The 22768-nt window shown below is 31.2% G+C and overlaps 1 protein-coding gene across 2 annotated transcripts in view; it reads right to left on the bottom strand.

Moving 5' to 3' along the window:
• The window catches only part of LOC126769163 (uncharacterized), a 99492-nt gene that overhangs the window by 45942 nt on the left and 30782 nt on the right, over positions 1–22768 (bottom strand). Inside the window, exon 1 of one of the 2 annotated variants that reach the window (XM_050487788.1) lies at positions 12291–12473. The exons of the other annotated variant lie outside the window; for it this stretch is intronic. Within the exon in view, the coding sequence (XP_050343745.1) occupies positions 12291–12346 (56 nt within the window). The 5' untranslated portion in view covers positions 12347–12473. Of the gene's footprint in view, positions 1–12290; positions 12474–22768 lie in introns of those variants that run through there. 2 annotated transcript variants of the gene reach the window in all.

Below are 22768 nucleotides of genomic sequence, written 5' to 3' on the forward strand. Positions count from 1 at the left end.
ATGACGATATAAAATTGCATGGCTCTTTATAGACTTATATACTAATGTTTACTACAAATAAACCTTTTAAACTATAAATAAATATACATTTCTTTAGGATATTTTGATTATATATATATGTATATATATATATATATATATATATATATATATATATATATATATATATATATATATATATACTGCGCAGACGGCGCACCCTTTGACTCTATGCCTAGTATGCCTGGTATTCGCGAAAAAACTGTCTTAAGTCTCGTCCCGCACTGACATTGGGCGACAAAGGAGTTGCATTGCGAAATACGGTTATCGATTACGTAAGTTTTATTTATTATTTTTTTAGATTATATTTACAAAAATAATTTGAAGGTTCTCTTGGTGTTGTATTATCAAATACGCTGATGTCTTTTAAAATCTCTTGTCACGGATAGTTTTCAAGCAAAAAGGGAATAATCGCCTGGGATGTTACTAATATGTATATTTGTAAAGTTAATAGAATAATTCTGAAAGCGTCATTATTATTAAGGCTGACAGTCAGAACATATGTATATTCCAACGAGAGACAGTAAGTAGTATAAATTGAATAGTAACAATGGTTACATAGGTTACATTGTATACTATACGTTTATAAAGTTCATATTTTATAGTGTATATAATTTTCTATTAATCGTTAAAATCATCTGTAATTATGGTGTTTATGAAAGTATTTATCTATTTTCTACAAATACTCTAAAAATATACCCGATGATATAGATATAACCCAATGCACTTTCAGTCTAGGTTATTATTTAGGTCACATTATGAGATTGGTTGGCCGAGTTCCAAATCAAAATTGTTTATTTATTTTTAATCCAGATTAATAATGCTCAGAATTAACCAAAATATTTTATAAATAACAGCTAAGAAATATAAACTTTATTTGAAATGATAACTTTTTGTGAATTTCCAAAGTTGTGTGATCTATACTAACCTAAAGATTAGCTTCATATTACGCTAATCTTTAGGTCCGATTTGAACAAATCTTTTTGCGTTTTTCCCACTCAGAGTTACGAACGAAGTAACTATACGTCTGTGGCTATGAGTTCGCTTTAAATGTAAAAAAAAAAAATTTTTAGGTCTTCATTATCATTGGATGGAACCTACGTTGTTACTTCTACATCGCCTGTCTGTCGCAAGGATTCTTTAAAATAATATAACAGCAAGCTAATTGAAATTCTCATAGGCAACGTGTAACTGAAAATATTTACTAAAGTTTGAAATAACAGTAACAATAAATTGTTCAAACTAGTATGAAACCATTAATCTAATCCCGACTCTTAGTGGTTTTTTTTTATTTTACTTCAATTAATATTAATAAAATATTATTACAGAATTGATATAATTACATATTGAAACAAAACACAGTACTTAAAATAAGCAACTTGTTATAACATAGTGCGTTCCTAATGGTTCATATCTAGAAGGGAAGTACAAAGTTCAAGACGGTAAATCGTAATAATAATTTCATATCCACACATCGTGATACTGTACCAAAGCTGTATGTACATAAATCGTGGATTTTTATATGAAGATTTAAAGATTTAAGATTTTAGAATTATACCCAGTCTCAGGACAAATAGACATGTTCATGCACACAAATGTCTGTCCTGGGTGGGAATCGAACCCACAACCTTCGGCGTGAAAGGAAACAACCACGCCCACCGGCTCGTCAAAAATAACTTACTTATTAGTTAATCCACCTTTAAACTTCTATACTATGTATTGTTGAGTTCAGATTAGGAAAGCGAAACAACCACTATAGTCACTATTGCAATGGTCATAAGATTTTAATTCCCATGGATAATTTGAATGTATTTATTTTATACATTTATTATATTTTAAGTCCAGGCGCTCCCATTATTCTATAGTTGATTATTTCTGGTATCTATTGAACAATAAAAGAACCCAAGCTAACTAAAGTTTCAAATCAAATGTCAATCACATACAAGTACATAAAAAATAAATTATCTAATTTATAATTATTAGGTACAATTATTATTCTGACAAATAAAATTATACGAATCAAAGCAATTTATTGCTTCGGAGTAATAGCTGTTGCAACTAAATGTATATAGTAATATGTGTAGCTTTATATTTTGTTTTATAACTCCGAAGCAAACTTCTAAACATTACAAATAGTCTCTCAATAGTTATAACATACGTTATATAATAAGATAGATTGTGTGATCGTTAACGTGTAACAGTAAATTAATTATAGTCTCGTGATACTTTCAAACACACTAAACATGTTAAGTTAAAATTATAAATCGAAGCTTATCTTCAATTCAGATAAAAAAAATAACAACTTTTTAATATCCCACAGTGATAGGTATTCTGCAGATTTAAAGATTTCACGGTGCCGTTCTAATGCTAAACGTTATCATTAATTGCCTTTAAATTACAATTGAATTAAAGATTCATGTATTTTTATGATATTATTGTTAATTTATTATTTAGACAAATTAAAAAAATATATAGGTTTTCTGGAGATTTGAAGATTTCACTGTGCCATTTTAATGCTTGGATTCATCCATGTGACACAAAAGAGACACATGCGGGTTCCCCTACAGTGTTTTCCGTCACCACGTGTTGTGATAAACACAAATTATGCACATGGATTCAGTAAGACATATACCATGTTCATGTCGAGCTATAGATAGTTTAACTGATGTTAAGGGTTGGTACCGTACCGTCTGGATGGATACTTCACGCGCACTTATAAAAATGTACAAATGGCCAGTTTTTTTTCAAGCCAAGTCTACATGAATTTCACATAAAAAATATTTCACGTTTCATGGTTGCAGATGGCGTAATATTCTGACATTAAAATTCAATTCTATCGCGTAATATATTTTTCCATTATTTATATCCAACTAAGGCATCAATTGTTAATAAAATAAAAGTATGCCTAGAAATTAATCTTAAATACTAAAATAGTATAAGCTTTAACGTGGCCGCAATGATTTAAAACGTATATCCCTTTTTATAGGTACCCTACTATCACTGGTCGTAGAACTTTGTGCAAGCTCGTCTGGGTAGATACCACCCACTCATCAGATATTGTACCGCAAAAGAGCAGTACTTGGTATTGGTGTGTTCCGGTTCGAAGGGTGAATGAGCCAGTGTAATTACAGGAACAAGAGACATAACATTTCAGTTCTCAAGGTTGGTGGCGCATTAGCGATGTAAGCGATGGTTAACATTTCTTACAATGCCAATGTTTATGGGCGTTGGTGACAACTCAGGTAGCCCATATGCTCGTCCGCCTACCCATTCTATAAAAAAAAAACTTAAGGGTAAGTTTGTGCTACAATCATAAGACTTAAGTACAAGACTAAGTTCGCGGTATCATTAATGTATCTATACATTCTTAACAGAAAATTGTGACTTTAATCTGCCCGTGAAAACGATAAACGAACTGTTGAGTATTCGAAATGTATACGATAGCGCTAATATTTATTAATAAACGCAATGCCAATAAGCTTAAAATAGTTCTATGTACTGCGACCACTTCTTGACAGGTGGTTCGTCAGGTCGTATGCTATTTATATAAAAAACAATTTACCAATTTTGAACCAGTCACCCTATTAAAGAACCAAATAATTCAACTAACTGCTGACAAAATTATAGTGAAACATATTTATAGTATTTATAGATTTCAATCAATCGGAAAGGCGAATTAAATTTAAGTATCAAAGGAAATTAAACCATAAATACAATGTAAATGGTTTAAATTTATCTGTGGTTATTTCTATTGTCAGCTGTGAAATTACAGCGACGCGCCACTCCAAGCAAATAAATCAGATATTTTGAACACTACTGTCTCAGCCATAAGGGTTATATTTTATTTGTGTAGAGCTTTTCAACGCCCGTCACATTGTTTGGATGCGCTGAAGAGTTTATTTTAAAATAGGCTTAAAAGGATGTAGAAAATTACTAACCAATTTCGTGTTGGTTGATTCAAATCGTCTCATGCCATTTATTTTAAAAACAGCAATGCTTTTTTATTTTATATAATAACCGTATTTTTTGCTGCAAGTAAATTATAGCATTTATGTTTTGACGTAGCCAAAGTGGTTAAGTTTACAGACCACTGCGATTTGGTTTGGTGTTAAAGAAAACTACCACGAGCAAATCATTATGTGTTGAAAGAAAATCTGACACAATGTCCACATTTACGTTGATGGAAAGGTGGAATCGGCTCCAAATCTCCTGAGCTTTTAACGAGTACCTAGTACTTGACGGTTTTTTAAGAGATTCAATTACCAAGTGAAGCTTAAGTTTGGAATTGTCGCTTGGAAACATCTCATTATGAAACATAAAATTATCAAGTACATAAAATATACTACATTATATAATTGCAATCTGAAATGTTAATAATATTGATTTTAAGTGATTTAAATTAAGTATTAAATATTATATTAATTAAGTATTATAAATTAAGTATTATATATACCTTTTCGTTAAAATTTTGTTCAAATATGAATATATAAAAATTAATAAAATATCCGATATGAAATATTTTTGCCTTTATTTTTTTTAATGTGTGTAAGTAAATCAAACTAAAATTAGACGAATTATGAAATCATTCGAATGACTTTGCATTTACGGACAAACAACAAATTTTATCTAGGTTTTTGCCGTTGAAATTTTACCTGCAGGCAAAAAATAAACAAGATTTGGCGATGCTCAAGCACTCGGGAGCAATGACCTTTGTAATAATCCGGTTTCCATGATATAAATAAATAGTAAGTAAATACAGTGTGACCATTTCTCAATACAATTACGAGCTGATAAATAAGTTTAATTTCTCAGAAAATTGTCAATTTCCGCAAATATTACGTAAAATTATGCAATTAACATGTTGAGTACTACTTATATTTTATAAATGTTTTAATAATGCTTGTTTTATTGGAAATACTTTTACTGTTTTAGTTTGACATTCCCGCTAGAAATTTAATTATATTTATGGCAGGTGTCTAGACAAATGTCAATGAGTCAGAAAGAAAAAAATTAATTCGAAAGCAGGTGGACTAAAAAATGTATCGAACTGTGTATCAAATAAATATAACATAATATATAATAATAATGTCCTCCAGACTGATTTCGGCCATGGCGGCCAATCTCAAGAGAGATTAGCCAACTACGCAGGAGATATTATAGTGCACAAGTGTGTGCGCAAACACAGGTGCACTCTCTATTCGCTTACTCTCCTAATCCGATGGGACGGCAATCCGACACGACCGGAAAGAGTTCAGGCGCAGGAACGGCTTTTCGTGCTTTCCGAGGCACGGGAGTGTACACACTTCCAACTTCCAGACTCCGGGCTGCTACTGAGAATTTTCTGATAAAAAAACCCAATAACTTTTTATTGGCCCGATCTGGGAATTGAACCCAGGACCTCCGAGTCTGCGGCCTTAAATCAAGCCACTAGACCAACGAAGCAGCAAATGTATGTATGTATATATGTATGTTGTATTATGGATGTTATATATAATAATATAACATCCATAATACAACGTACAAAACTTTAATCCATTTATTTTTTAAACTACCACATTATTATGCAAACAACGCCCGTGAGAAAAAGAAAGTCACGAACAGTAAAACTAACCGCTTTAAATCGATTGATCTCATACGCGTCGTGACCTACAAAACTCGTTTGAGAAATTCGTTGATTCATGATTTTCTATGGCAACCCTATTATCTAGTTTAGTATAGCGCCTACATCGCTAATTTTTACTGACTCGGTTTTCTTATACGAATTTACCGTTATATTCTATCTTTGGTAATTAGTGACAATTAATTTAATATAATATTCGAATTAGGGTGCCAGGACTCGTTCAATTTCTCTCGTTTCATGTTTTATGAAAAACGTAAGTTACTAGAGATGAGAATTGAGAACGTTTAATTGGAAACATAACGGTTATTCCGTATCAATACCGGTAGATTTGTCTAATTCAATTTTACTGTCTATTCGTATGAATATAAAGTATTCTGACCAGAATACTTACGAATTTTTTATAAGGAGAGACTTATTAAATGATTTATCTTCAACATATTTGAATTATTTATATAATTATTTAAAATCATAACAAGTTTCTCGGCTAACTAATTCTTGTTTTGAACATTTCATCGTTTTGGCAAGTAACAGCAACAAACGCAAACAACACGAAGCCTATCATAATAGTTAAATTTCCTTAAATCATATATCATAATAACCAATGTATAATGCGTAGCGTGTTTAAAGATTCTTCTACAGCTTTCAGTACCTCTTTTCTCTTGAACAAAATCAATAAAGACCTATATAATTGAGTTATTAATGAGATAATTTCTAATGCGAAAAAACTGATGTTCAGTTTTCCTTTAATATTACAAATAGTATAATTACAATAGTAAATATCAACATACCTTGCTTTAATTTCAATTGAATATTTAATTATAAATTATTGATCAAAAAGTGCTTGAGAGTGTATTTGAACAAACTATAATTTGATTTATAATGAATCCACAAATGAAGTAATTATTTATGTAATGATTTCAGACTTACTTCATGGCGCCAAGAACGTCTAGCAAAATTGTGTTTGTTTATGCTGCCCTGAATAATTATGCCTAAGGAAAATTTGAGGACATTGAACTGAGTAGGAAGTCTGTGAATATTTCCTTTATATCGTGAGCGAAGAGTTACGTCCTTATGTTACATGCTCATTTCATTTGTTTACAAATATATAAATAACAATGGGTCTGTTATATTACTTCGTTTCTTTATAGAAATAAAAATACAAAAGTTATAACAATATCTCCTATTTTATGCCTTGTATTATATATTTAAGAAGATTATGAAATAATATTTTATTATATAAATAGCTCCAATGTTTTTTTATTATTTCATTTATATTATATTTTTCTTCAATATTAAAAAAAATACTTTATTGTAAATAGTTTTTAGAATTCGCTGATTACATTTTCAACCTATCTTGTATTTGTATAGGCGTTACTTCGCGTGCTTTCTATGGCAGTTAGTTTTTTAGAGCAAGTGTCAATACCCACCGGTGATAGTTTTATGTAGTCATATTAATATATAACGAATAAATGACTTAATTAAATGTATATAAATCAAAATAATTTATATATTTTTAGTAACATAATAACTGCACCAAGCAGGACCGCTTCAAATATATTGAATATATATATATTCTATAATTAAGTCTTGTATAAAATAAATATAAAATATTATATTACAATGTTTTTTCTTATATAATTCATATTATAAATTATAATAATTTGTCATCTTAAAAATATTTTTTAAAAGTTGTCATAAATCATCGTTTAAATAAACATTAAGTATTATAAATTACTGACTGCCTCGTTGGTCTAGTGGATATAAGGCCGCCGATCCCGAGATACCGGGTGTAAGCCCCAGGTCGGGCAAATAAACAAGTTATTGTATATTGTTTTCTATTGAAAATTCTCGGTAGCAGCCCAGAGTCTGGATGTTGAGTGTCGGTTTGCCGTTCAATCGGATTATGAGTAAGTGAATAGAGAGTGCATCTGTGTTCGCGGACACTTGTACGCTATTATATGTCCTACGCATTTGGCTAATCTCTCACGAGATTTGCCGCAGTGGCCGAAATCAGTCGCATCATCATCATAAATTAAGTTCGCATTTAAAGTGATTTAATATTCTGAAACATCGTGTTGCATTTCAAACGAACGTCCGCGAAATTCAAAGTTAAGTGCTCATTTAAAATAGACTGAAAGAAGGTCAATAAAATTTAAATTAAGATTCAAAGGTCAAAGGGTACATTTCTTTATTTAAGGTAAACGCTCTCTGTGCATCAATTGAAACGGGAACGTTGTCATTAATTACCTTTAAATTACAATTGAATTATTAATGCATGCATTATGAAATATTCATGCATTTTTATGATGTTATTGTTAATTTATTATTTTAGACAAATTTTCTTAAACTATTCATTTAATTAATTTTTATTACTGGTTAAAAGCTGAATGCCTCTGAATTTGTTTGTAAATGATTATTGCGGTAAAGCTCGCGCGCCATCTTGTGTACATAGATTATATGTACATATATTTTATAATTATTGTAGATAAAAATATTATCATTCGAAACGTTTCTTAAGTTTTCCGGCACCTTACTGTAAAAGCGTTATCAATTAATACTGTCACAAAAGAGAGTTACTAATCTAGTACTTTAAGTACTATTATGCATTGATAATATATAATCTATCGTATTTTTTTTATAGAATAGGAAAGGGACGAGCATATGGGCCACCTGACGGTAAGTGGTCACCAACGCCCATAGACATTGGCATTGTAAGAAATGTTAACCCTCGCCCACATCGCCAAAGCGCCACCAACCTTGGGAACTAAGATGTTATGTCCCTTGTGTCTGTAATTACACTGGCTCACTCACCCTTCAAACCGGAACACAACAATACTAAGTACTGCTGTTTCGCGGTATAATATCTGATGAGTGGGTGGTATAATTATATTATATATTAATAATTTATAAGTCGAGATGGCCCAGTGGTAAGAACGCGTGAATCTTAACCGATGAACGTGGGTTCAAACCCGGGCAAGCACCTCTGAATTTACATGTGCTTAATTTCTGTTTATAATTCATCTCGTGCTTTTCGGTGAAGGAAAACATCGTGAGGAAACCTGCATGTGTTTAATTTCATCGAAATTCTGCCACATGTGTATTCTACCAACCCGCACTGGAGCAGCGTGGTGGAATAAGCTCCAAACCTTCTCCTCAAAAAAAAAAAAAAGGGAGAGGAGGCCTTAGCCCAGCAGTGGGACATTTACAGGCTGTTACTGTAATTTATAATTAATAATAAATAATTAATAATTAAAAATATGAATAACTACTATATTTATCATGTAAAAGACCCGTTTAAAATGTTTCATACATATTTCTATTAATGAGAACATGGCGTCAATTTAATTAAAAATGCTAACGAAATTGAATCGAGATCGTTTATGATATTCACGAGGGAGTGATTAGGAGTGTAGCTATTAATTAACTAATGATTTTGTTAAAAAGCTTATCTTTTATTAATTAAAACCTTATTAATTTAAGGTATCATTCATACTAACTAAAAAAGGGTATGAATAATGCCAATAGCGTTAAAACTTAAACGAGAATGGAGATTCTTAATCATGAGACAGAAGCGAAACGTGGGTTTGATGCGTTTTACTCAATCGTTACCAAAAGAAACGTTTCACTTAAATTCGACATTTAAATTATACACATAAATAATTTACATTTCAAAAAAAGCGCGCGCAATACATTACGCAATAAACATGACATTAGTTAAACTTCATTACAGGCGTTTCAATTGCAAACGTTACATGTACTTGAATTCGGTATTTAAATTTTACCCTCATCGCATTCAATGAACTTTAGTATCACTAAATAAGGAATTCTCCGGATATCAAAGTAAAATTTACCAATTTCTAATATGTTATTTGTAGGACGTAGAGTTAATAGTCTTTGATAATTATAAAGACATTTTGACACACTTACTTTGCCCAGAGACTGGGTCTAATAGTTCAGAGAGGGACTACTGATTCAAGGGAAGAGGGAATACTGCCAATCTTTTGGACGCCATGTTTTTCTACAACTTATAATGTAATGTCTGTATAGTTTAATTTTATTTTAGATTTATTTTATTTTAAAAGATTATTAAAAATATATATATCTTAATATTTTAATAACCCGTAATATACTATCATTTTTATAAGTCAATGGTGTATCTTTATAATAAATATATAAATAAATAAGTCAACAAATTTGTACTTATTATATTGGTTAATATAAAAGAGAATTTTATTTCGGGAAATGATGTAATCCGCTGGAGAAATAAAAAAAAATTAATACGGTTCATGTCCAAGCGAATGACATGGGTATTCAAAATTAAATTTATTTGAACCATTTTGTTTAATTTAAGGTGTAAGTAGTGTCTAATGATTAATTAAAATTGTTGGCGATATTCCACATAAAATTCATAAGACTTCCAAAAATAATTTCAACTAGAGCGTATAAGCGTTACGCGTAATTTATAAATTAATTTTAAATTCACAAAATGAGACTGAAAAGGTAATATATATTATTTTAAATTCACTTGTTATTTTCTATATATTTATTACATGTACAAATTCAAAAGAAATAATAAGAATTGCGTGCTTGATAATTGACTAGGATTGAGTTTAATTTTGTTTTTATTTAGTCCGGTTGGATTTTAAACATATTTAATATTATTTATTTAAATAAATTTACCTACTGTTAATGTCATCATAAATATATCATATTACATATAAATTTTGCTATATACTAAATAATAATAATTCAAGTTGCAAGCATTTGTATATTGAAAATGACAAAAAATATTGCGGTTCAGCACTTCTTACGCAATGCTTGAATAAATAATATACATAAACCAGAGTTAAATAAGAATATAAATAAAAGCGACGTTTCAACTTAATATTATAGTAACAGCCTGTTAATGTCCCACTGCTGGGCTAAGGCCTCCCCTCCCTTTTGAGAAGAAGGTTTGGAGCTTATTCCACCACGCTGCTCCAATGCGGGTTGGTAGAATACACATGTGGCATAATTTCAATGAAATTAGGCACATGCAGGTTTCCTCACGATGTTTTCCTTCACCGTCAAGCACGAGATGAATTATAAACACAAATTAAGCACATGAAAATTCAGTGGTGCTTGCCCGGGTTTGAACCCACCATCATCGGTTAAGATGCACGCGTTCTAACCACTAGGCCATCTCGGCTTAATTAATATTAATGAAATTTTATTTATAGTCCTTATATTGTTTTCATTTGTTAAACATAAACGCTATTTTTAATATATAGTACAAGAAAATTAATCAATTTGATGTTTAAACGTTCTATGAGCGTATTTTTGTTTATATTTAAAAATGTTACTCTAACAATTAATATTTTCTACGTAGATATTTATTTAGGGCGCATTAAAAAGGATATAATAAATTTCATTAAAAATGATATAATAACGTAAGTAATAAAAATATATTGAGACCATAGTAAAGAAAATTCTAGTAATTATGCTACTATAATAAACTGAAAAAAAAGCAACGGAAATAAGTTTACTATTATAAAATATAATTCAAACACAATAATTATATTATGACATATAGATTTTCATGATCGTTCTCATAGATTTTTTTTTTTTTATAGAATAGGAAGGTGGACGAGCATATGGGCCACCTGATGGTAAGTGGTCACCAAACGCTCTTAGACATTGGCATTGTAAGAAATGTCAACCATCGCTTATAGCCAATGCGCCACCAACCTTGGGAACTAAGATTTTATGTCACTTGTGCCTGTAATTACACTGGCTCACTCACCCTTCAAACCGGAACACAACAATATCAAGTATTGCTGTTTTGCGGTAGAATATCTGATGAGTGGGTGATACCTACCCAGACGAGCTTGCACAAAGCCCTACCACCAGTAGTAATGTATATTTATGTACTTAACACTCAACACTACAACTGCCAGTGATATACTATATGTCTTTGTAGAAGCCCAACCATCCTTGTCCATATACTCCATGACAACAGCTACAGACACCTAAAGGAAGCTGCCTAATTATATATTTATCGAATAAATTATCGTCTGCGTGGCAATTTCGGATATAAGCTAGTGATAAATACATAATTATGTATTGCATATGACTTTGAAGACACTACCCAAATAAATAAAAACAAAAGTCGGTACCTCTAATAATGGGTTATATATCAATCTTGTTATATTTCGCATTTCCTAAAAAGCTCTATGAGCACTTCACCAGATAGCGTCCCATGAAACGTTACTCGGAAATGATGTGATTCAGTTTTATTAATAACTTATTTCAGAAAAAAAACTACTTCTGGAGTTATGAATAACATGTTACACATATAATTCCTACAGTGGATTGAATATTATTCGGTGGGATATATATCTTAACAATCAGGTTCATATTTATTAAAGGATTTTTAATTAGGTTTATAGCATAAAATAGGTTGTTTTATGCTAACAAAAAACGAGCAAGAAACGATAAAAACTAAATTACACAATCAGGTTTTAAAATCCGATACACATGTGGAAATAAAATGATTAAAAAAAAAAGGTTAATCCGATAACAATTTCTCACACAACAAACGAGTTTAACGCATTTAATTCAAACATGCTTTCTAATACACGTGAGCGCTCACCAGACCGGTTGTCCCTTCATGCCTGCCTGCAGATCCAGCAAAACTCGCAAGTGCATCACCCCCTTAACACACACTCAAATATTCACCGTCACTGGTCATCTTTATCACAAACACGATATCTGTCCAAGAAACACAAGTGCGATACGTCTTACCAACGCAGCAGCTAACGTACGACTGCCGAGGCCCGAGTTGCCGACACAAACTACGAACAGCGAAGTTCGCTACGAGAGAGCGCCCTAAATCCAAATCCTTTGTTTGAATATGGTCTCTATTTCTCAGCATAATAGGATGACTTTTGTTGAATAAAACGAGGTGTTTATATCAGTTCGAAGCGTTGATAGTAAAACTAGATGCGGAGGAAAGTAGGCGCATTTCCTCGTGGATGCTGCAGGTTTGTATTTACGATAGCGTTGCGGTGGTTGTCGCATCTGGCGTTTGAATTTCATTAAACATAAATTCTTCTAATATATTATTTATTTTGTGGATAAATTTACGAGTATATTATTTTTTAATCATAATACATTGACACATGTTTCCTAGAAATTTCTGACAGTTAAATTGACAACAAAATAACATTTCGATGACATATTCATGATAACGAAGTGGAATACGATTTGTCAGGATCCCACACTTTCGATAACACATTTTAGCTGAAAAATTGAACGAAAAATAGCAACAGGATACTTCAAATATATATGAACGTATTTGGAAAGACATTTCTATGTGTATGTGTATTAATACTGGTGGTAGAGCTTTGTGCGAGCTCGTCTGGGTAGGTACCACCCACTCATCAGATATTCTACCGCAAAACAGCAATACTTGATATTGTTGTGTTCCGGTTTGAAGGGTGAGTGAGCCAGTGTAATTACAGGCACAAGGGACATAAAATCTTAGTTCCCAAGGTTGGTGGCGCATTGGATATGTAAGCGATGGTTGACATTTCTTACAATGCCAATGTCTAAGAGCGTTGGTGACCACTTACCATCAGGTGGCCCATATGCTCGTCCGCCTTCCTATTCTACAAAAAAAAAAAAATAATGCCATGTGCATATGTATAGCAATAAAACACATACACACACTAACAAAATATAAACGATTCTCTACAACGCCGGTTGCTTATTCGTGACATAATATAATGCTTGTCCTTATTTTAAATAGGACAACCGTGTTGATCTTTGTTTTTTTAGTAGTTTTTTAATTGGTTTTTTGTAACTTTATATGGCCAGTACTATACATAAATTTATACTACACTATACACACTCTTATAGTACACTCTTTAGTTTTGCTATAATAAACTCAATGGCAAGCCAGAGTTAAGAGGTTGGCAGACTTACATACCGTGTCTCGAAAAGCACATAAGGCCGTTTTCCTTCTATCTTATTGGCCAGACAGAATAATAGTGTAAAATGTGCACCTAGATTTGTCTAAACACGCGCATTATTACATCACCTGTGTAGGTATATTTTACATGAGGAAAAAAAAACATTTATAGGAATATCATAATATCTACAAAATCTTTCCATTACCGATCTCACCTTATTCCGCGATCTGATATAACATACACAAAACATTTCGCAGTAAATTGGTTAAGCGTCCGTGCGTGCGTTCATTGAATCATTATTTATTTACATAAAACGTATGTGAATGATATTTCTATAATAGAACGGTATCCGGTATCCCGAATATGTACACACACCCACACACACACAAATATCATCACTGCGATTTTTTTATTAAATTTGTTGTAATAAATATTTCTTAGTTGGAACAACTCGTATTATAATTTATTAAAATATTGAATATTATATAAGAAACAGAATTTTTTAAAACAAATGAACATCACACCCTATTTATTGTATAAAAATTCAATCGTAATTGTATGCTCTTGGAAGAAAAAGCAACATATATTAGATTACTCTAAACTTGTACTTTACAAACTAATACTCGAGGAGGTACAGCTATATTGTGCACATAATCAATACATTGGATTAAATCTCTTAAAAAATTAAAAGAGGTTTTATATATTAATATTTAATAACCTTAAACAAACAAGAACATTAAAAGCTATGAAGGCAGTGTCCTAAGCAAAGGAAAGTTGTCCGACGAGCAACAAACGTAATGTACCGGTTATTATGCTACTAGCTTTGAATGTCTTCGCTATCTGTAGATGGAAGTTATAAGACCCTACCTTCCATCTAAATATAGTAGACATGAAATGCTAGTAGTATAATAACTGATTTTTGATTTTTTTTTTTATAGAATAGGAAGGTGGACGAGCATATGGGCCACCTGATGGTAAGTGGTCACCAAACGCCCTTAGACATTGGCATTCTAAGAAATGTCAACCATCGCTTATAGCCAATGCGCCACCAACCTCGGGAACTAAGATTTTATGTCCCTTGTGCCTGTAATTACACTGGTTCACTCACCCTTCAAACCGGAACACAACAATATCAAGTATTGCTGTTTTGCGGTAGAATATCTGATGAGTGGGTGGTACCTACCCAGACGAGCTTGCACAAAGCCCTACCACCAGTAAATTATTAATGATTATTATTAATGTGTTTATATCGCTTCCCGATGAACACTTTCCATCAGGTGGATTATTAGTTTGGCTGGCAGTTGCCTCCTTGAATAAATTAAAAAAATATATAAGGTGGAAAGTGAACTATCATATGAATTATATAAGAATTTTTATTATTATTATCTCGCCATTTTTGTTACTATTTATAAAGACGATCAAATGGTCAGTTAATATAGTCAGAAAAGTTTGAAAACCGACATTTTGAAGCGTGTACTAATAAATAATTTGTATCATAAAACTTTTTACTTTTTACGCTAGAAAATAGCTCCACTGATAGTAAGTCACAACCGCTAGTAGGCATTATCACTGTTATAAATATGAACAAGTCCTGAGACCGTCAATGCACGAAACATGTTATATAACCATAACTGAAATTACTTAATTACATAACTGTACGACCGATTTTGAATTCGGCCACAGCAGTCATTATCAACGAAAACTAGCCAGCTGCGCAGAAGATAGTAAATTACGAGATGTTTGCGCAAGCACATGTGCACTCCCTATTTCTCTAACTCATTTGATCCGATGGAACTGCAATATTTTACATATATATATATATATATATATATATATATATATATATATATATATATATATATATATATATATATATATATATATATATATATTATGGTTATTAAAGATAACATTTCAAAAAACTGCAAAATTTTAAAAGTGAGCACAGTGCCTAAAGGTGTAATTTTTCAATCATTTCATAAACATTCAAATCAACCAGTTGACATATTTTTTTTATTATATTAACCAATTTTTTTTTTAAATTTTAGGACAGTCTGCATAAAATAGACGAGTTAATAAATTACGTTGATCGTGAGGTGTACGTCAACTAAGCAAATACCGTAGTGTTTGTTAATTTTTATTATTTTATATATTTAAATCTAAAACGCATAGCAAACATAATATTATATAATTTAGAAACAGATTTCTAAGCAATCGTTTTTAATCTACATAGATACACGCTCAAGATAAAGGTCAGTTGTTTACACTTAGCCCGTGCGATGGTTTGGGTTACATCATTAGTTTGTTTCCATTGATTAAAAATATGTCGTGACGAAAATACTACAATTTTTTTAATCCTGGATTCGCTTGTACTGTCAACATAAAAAAATTTATGAAATGTCGGAACTTGTACCGACAGAAACAAAAGGCTGTAATTATATAAGAATGAATCAGTTGTTACATAAATTTTGTTAGCCGTTTATTTAGATAAAAATATAATTACATTTGTACTGCCATTACACATACTTAAAAAAAATCCTCTGTTGCCTTTTTGACTACGTTATATAAATTGTTTTGAAATTGGAATCCAGAAAACATATCCATTTTCAATGGCGCTGTATAGATTTATATTTACACAATAAGAACTCGTGATTTACACATGTCTAAAAACGACGCTATTGTTAATATTGAACAATTTAAAATACAGAATGTTTTAAATACATGTCTTAACTTTTACGTTTTTGAACAATGCTTGCCCAAAACCTATTTTAGGAATTAAAACCTCTTTGTTTTATTAAACAGTAACTATTTCTAAATTTAATAAATTAATTGATTAAATAATCAGCTTAATTTTAAAAATCTGACACAAAAAAATTAACGATGATAAGTTTTTAACATTTAATATTTTTTTTAATTGACTACTTTTTTTATGTTATATATTATACTGCCTGGCACAGAGTCACCTTTATTTATAAAATAGCGAACGAGTAAATGGATCTCCTGATAGTTAGCGCAACGCCCATAGACATTGACGCCGTAAAAAATATTAGACAAACCTGCATTAAATCACCAATGTTTCACCGACCTTGGGAAATAAGATGATAATTTAAGAACTAATATGGATCAAGGGACTTGTACCTGTAATTGGATAACTCATATTTCAAAGAATGATTTGCATAATATTTTATTGTTTAAAAAACACATTGTTGTTCTCTAGTAATAATTATGTAATAAACAACAAACCTTTCAATAAATACGTTTCGTCACGTTAAAGGCTAAACTATTTAGTCTCTACCAACATAGAAAATTTCTAATTTACATCCATGTTTATCTTGAGAATTGCAGCCCTTGTATGTATAAAATCATCAAGTAAAATTAAATATAGATAGAATTCTTAAGATATTATTTGTATTATATAGGATATTTAGCAGTCTTTAACAATAATTATGATTATATTCGTCTTAAATTGAAAAAAAAAGTGTTCATGAAATCGTTTTATTGTTACTAGGATCACATGAAATCAAAGAACAACTTGAGTAACAACAACAAATTTAAGCTAAACTGCTAGAATTTACTGATTATTCCCTTACCTGATACGTACTTGAGGAGTATTTGAGGAGTACTTGTTTGAATACTGAGTTCTTGTAATATACATACATACATACCCGCGCTGTCAGCGTTATATAATTGCAACAGGGAACATACCTGAAACAATATTATTAAACATTATTAAATGATACACGTGCTTCCAATTCAAAAATATTTTCCATAAACTCATAAGTTTATTAAATGTTATTCGCGACTTTTTCCTGTCAAAGGTTTTTTTTATTATTAACCTCGTATTTTTGACTAAATCATTATTTAGTTCGAAGACTATTTCTATGTTACATTTCATATCTATTGTTGAAAAGTTCACTATTGTTTTTTTTTTTCATAAAATAGAAAGGCGTACTGGCAAATCGGCCTCCTGTTATTAAATGATCACCATCGTCCATTGACATTGGCTTTGTAAGAAATATTAACCATTACTTTTATCGTCAATGCCTCACCAAGCTTGGAAACTAAAAGTTTCTCCCTTACCCTTCAGACCGGAACACAATAATAGTAAGTATTGCTGATTGAAAAAAAGAAACGAATATTAGGCTGAACTGAATACAATGATTTGATTTAGTTAAATCATAAAAGCAGTTTGCGGATGCGCCCGCATGGAATAAATCAGCCATCACGTGATGAGTAGTGTTTGATTTAGGTTAACTACATAACTGTTATTGCATTTATTTGACCGTAAGGAACATACTAGCGAGATTTTTCTGTTGAATTTCTTCTCTCAGAATTACTGATGACAAGTTATAGGTATCTTCGCGACATGGTTATATGATATAAAATTGTAAAATGTACCAAACTATTTGATTTACTTCAAAGTTAATTTTCATTACATTTACATTATTTTCTCCTTTTTTTATTTTTTTTTTATCTCTTCTTAGCTCTTTAAATATTTAGCCTATTTCGTTTAGGAATCATGAATATTAAATATTAAAAAAAATATTTTGAAGAAAAAAAAAAACGACGCCTAGAGAAATATATAGTTTGTTATAAATCTTTGGTATTGCAAGGCAAAGGTATAATTGCGCGTGGTTAAAATATAATTGTGTGTCACTATCATTTTAAACATTAGAACCTCAGGACATTAAATGATTGTCTTGCACTATTTTCCAAAGTGTTTCAAAGGGTAAGCGTTTTTTTGGTTTTCCGTCTTCACACCAACTACTGCTAGTCTTCACACTAATTATTTTAATCGATATTCATATTTCAATTTATAAGAGACGTTGGCGCTGTAAGAAATATTAAACATTCCTTATATACAAGCAAAGCCGAGATGGCCTAGTGGTAAGAACGCGTGAATCTTAACCGATGATCGTGGGTTCAAACCCGGGCAAGCACCACTGAATTTTCATGTGCTTAATTTGTGATTATAATTCATCTCGTGCTTGACGGTGAAGGAAAACATCGTGAGGAAACCTGCATGTGTCTAATTTCACTGAAATTCTGCCACATGTGTATTCCACCAACCCGCATTGGAGCAGCGTGGTGGAATAAGCTCCAAACCTTCTCCTCAAAAGGGAGAGGAGGCCTTAGCCCAGCAGTGGGACATTAACAGGCTGTTACTGTATATACAAAATTGTATGTCCCGTGTATACAAAACAATACTATGTATTGCCGTTTTGCGCTAGAATATCTGATGTATACGGTACCTACCCAGGTGAACTTTCACAAAGCCCTACCACGTAAATTTCATAATTGTTTAGAACTTTCAATAAAGGAAAGAAATAACAAGTAAGAGATCGATTAGTTCCCAAAGTGCGCTATTATCTATGGACTCACTAATAATTGTATAATTAAATTTTTGCAAACAAATGTAAAAAAAACAAACAAACAAAAAAAATAATAATAATAACAAACCTTCTCCTCAAAAGGGAGAGGAGGCCTTAGCCCAGCAATGGGACTTTTTATATATATATTTAAGTAATGTTTTATTTTCTTAAATTCCCGCAGGTTAAGTCCTGTCGGGGACATAATGATAGTTTTCATATATGAATATAAATCATAATTTCAAAGACATTTCGTGCTTTTAATATATTGTAATGACGGCACGAATAAAGCTATATATGTATGAATTGCCCATTTAAAGGGTCAATATCTGCGATGGTACTGATAATATAATTACAGTGCTTACAACATTGTTTATAATATACAAAGTAAGCTATAAGCCCATATTTAATCTTAGTTTTATAAAAATGTTGCATAAAAAGTATGTATACCCCAGTTTTCTTCAATGGATATTTGGTATCTACAAAAATGTATCACGCATCAATCATTACCAGTCTTAAAGGTAAATCATAGTTATGAATGGACTTGTAACACGTTAGAGATTTTAGTATCGAAAATTTTAACATTTCAATTATTTAAGTAGATCTTTTAAAGAAACTGGAACACTTCTGGTATCCCAAGAGTTGGCGCTTACTTAGCCCAAAGGCTGTGTCTAGCGGTGCAGAGAGGGAATAGTGCCAGTGTGTTAGCTACAATGCCACAGGACAATCGTATAGGCGGTGTTTTCTATAAATATGTATAGTTTGATTTGATTTTATTATAGTTTTAGTTTAACTGTTGTAATATTTTTTATTAATTTAAATTATGTTTATACCGCATATTAGATACATAAATTTTTTTTTAATGAAAAGTAACGGGAAATTAAGATTTTCTTTATATAAATATATTTCAACGTACTATATAAATCTTACTATATAAAATTAATTCATAAACTTTACTATCATTTTCAAATATATAAATATATATATATATATATATATATATATATATATATATTTATTTAATATATATATATTAAATAAAATAATACTTTTATACTTGTAGATACAATATAGTAGAATATCATTTTTCTTTATTTGAGCGAACTTTGATCACGGCTGTCATTCTCAATAGAATCTTGCCGCGATATATTATGCGCAGAAGTTATTAGGAGGTGCACATTGAGTTGGCAACTCCTTTCTTTGCCGCACTTCCAAATAATTGAGTTAAAATAGGAGTACTTCCGTAGTCTCGCAGTCCAATATAACAGGATTTCTATAAGATTATAGATCAGGGGCCAGATCAGCTGGCTTACGTACGTTACAAAGCGTGTATGTAACATGCCCAATTTCTGGCCTGCTATTGCGTACACATGATGATGAAGATGATTTGCTGATCGATTTCAGTAATGTTAACTGAGACAAGCAAACAGCGCAGGATATATATTATAGACCTTATATATTATAGAGCACAAGTGTGAGCACACACAAACACAGTTGTCACGAAGGGGTAAGTCCAGGCGAAGAACCAACGCCTTTACGAGCTTTCCTAAGCAAAAGAGTGTTAACACTGCTAACTCTGAATAACCTCGGGGTCTGCAGTCTTATATTTAAAAAGAAAACTCAAATACAGCTACTGTATTTGGCACCGGTATATAATATCCATAAAATTATCATAAAAAAATCAAATATAGAATTATAATCACAGTCGTAGTAACGTGTATAAATCGTTAGTTCTAGTACATTGAATGTATTTTAGTAACATTGATGGGGTATCAACGCCCAGTCTATAATTATCATTGTACTATCCTATACACGTGTGTGTAAAACTGACCTAATACAATGTGGGGGTAAAAATTATATTAAGAAAAAGAGAAGCGTATTATATATATATATATATAAAATTAGTGTACTTTTAATACATGAGTACCATATTAGAATTTTGTTCGAGATGTAGGTTACATATCTCACGAGAGAGACGCAGGAATAAAGAAGGGACGAGATATATAAAAGGAATAATCTATCCTAAAATTATAAAGAGAAAAGATTTGATTTGTTGTATGTTTGTTTGTAATGGACAAACTCAAAATCTACTAAATCGATTTTAAAAATTCATTCAACCTATAGAAAGCTACAATATCAGCGAGTACATCGGTTGTCTTTTATTTTCAAACAACAATTATAAATCTCTACGATAATTGCAATAAAGGTATCAACTGTTTTTCCTACAAAAGTCATTATTGGCTTTAAAAAGATAATTGTTCAACCAGGACGAAGTCGAAACGGGTCGCTAGCTTATAATGTTTTTCACTCTGCGTATTTTTAATGTAGTTAAAATTTTTGATTTTTTGCAATTTACCGATAAGTTTTAAGGCTTCGATCGTATGACCAGTTGGGCACCGGATTTCTGAACGATTACGTGCCTACCTGGCTTCACTCATGAGTTGTATAACTAGGAAATAATATAAATCTTTTCGTTTACATCCCAATGTATAAAACATCTTAATATTAGGTATTGGATGAAAGTTATCTTATCTGTCTGTTAGTTCAATTGCTTTTTAATTTTTATGCGTCCTTAACATTATTAAGGAAAGTTCTATGAAAATCTGGTATTTCGTTTAATTTAAAGAATTTAGCACAAAGCTGTGATAGCCCAGTGGTTAAAATACGTGAATCCCAACAGAAAATTCGGAGTTTTAGCCAACCCGCATGGGAGCAGAGCGGTAGAGTAAGTGCAAAATCTTCTCCTCAATAAGGAGAGCAGGCCGAGCTGTGGGTAATGTACAGGCTGTTACATTACATTAGCGGATAACTAATATTTTATAAATCTATTTTGAATCGTATACACGTTTGAGTAACAAAATATATAAATGATAATTAATGAGTTGGACAGCCTATATCAAAACTAGATAATAGGGCTATAATACACACAATTAAACTATTCATCCATCCATAACCCTCATGATAAAAGTTATAATTTTAATAACACAATTTATTTCTTTCATTTCAAAATGTAGGTACTGTTTAACTTGAACACTAGTAGATGACTTCCATATAAAAACTTCCTTACTTATAATAAATTTATAAACTACTAGAATTGCCAGCGGTTTCGATCGCAATTAGGGAGATGGGGAGTATTTGGTAAGAAAACTGAAATAAAAAATTTTTTTTGGTAAAAATCGGTTCAGTGGCTTAGCCTTGAAAGCGTTACATACAGACAAAGTTACTTTCGAATTTATAATATAAGTATAGATACATAGGATAAATACTCTTGATGATAACTTTGTTGTTCGTCATTAACAAAGGTTCAAGGATATTTTAACAAAATATCAGATAAGGCCTTGCCTATATTAGAGATAACCTATGTTGATAAATAAGATAATAATATATTTTGCACAGTTTATCAATTTTTATCACAAGGACGTCGAAAAATACAATCAAAATCAATGCATACTCCAGTTTTCACCGAATATTCCACGAGTTAACTTATCAAGTTTCTTGTGTATGAATATTTTAAGAGTAGCTCGAAATTTGAATAACAATAATAATATCCTGGGACATTATACACACACGGCCATCTGATCCCAAATTAAGCAGAGCTTGTACTATGAAAACCAGACAACTGATATACTACATATATTACTTTTCTTTTGTAAATACATACTTGTATAGATAATTACACCCAGACTCAGGACAAACAGACATGTTCATGCACACAAATATCTGTCCTGAGTGAGAATCGAACCCACAACCTTCGTTATGAAAGGCAATCTACCAATCCCGCCGACCGG

This window comes from Nymphalis io, chromosome 6, assembly GCF_905147045.1.
Source record: "Nymphalis io chromosome 6, ilAglIoxx1.1, whole genome shotgun sequence".
NCBI lineage: Eukaryota > Metazoa > Arthropoda > Insecta > Lepidoptera > Nymphalidae > Nymphalis > Nymphalis io.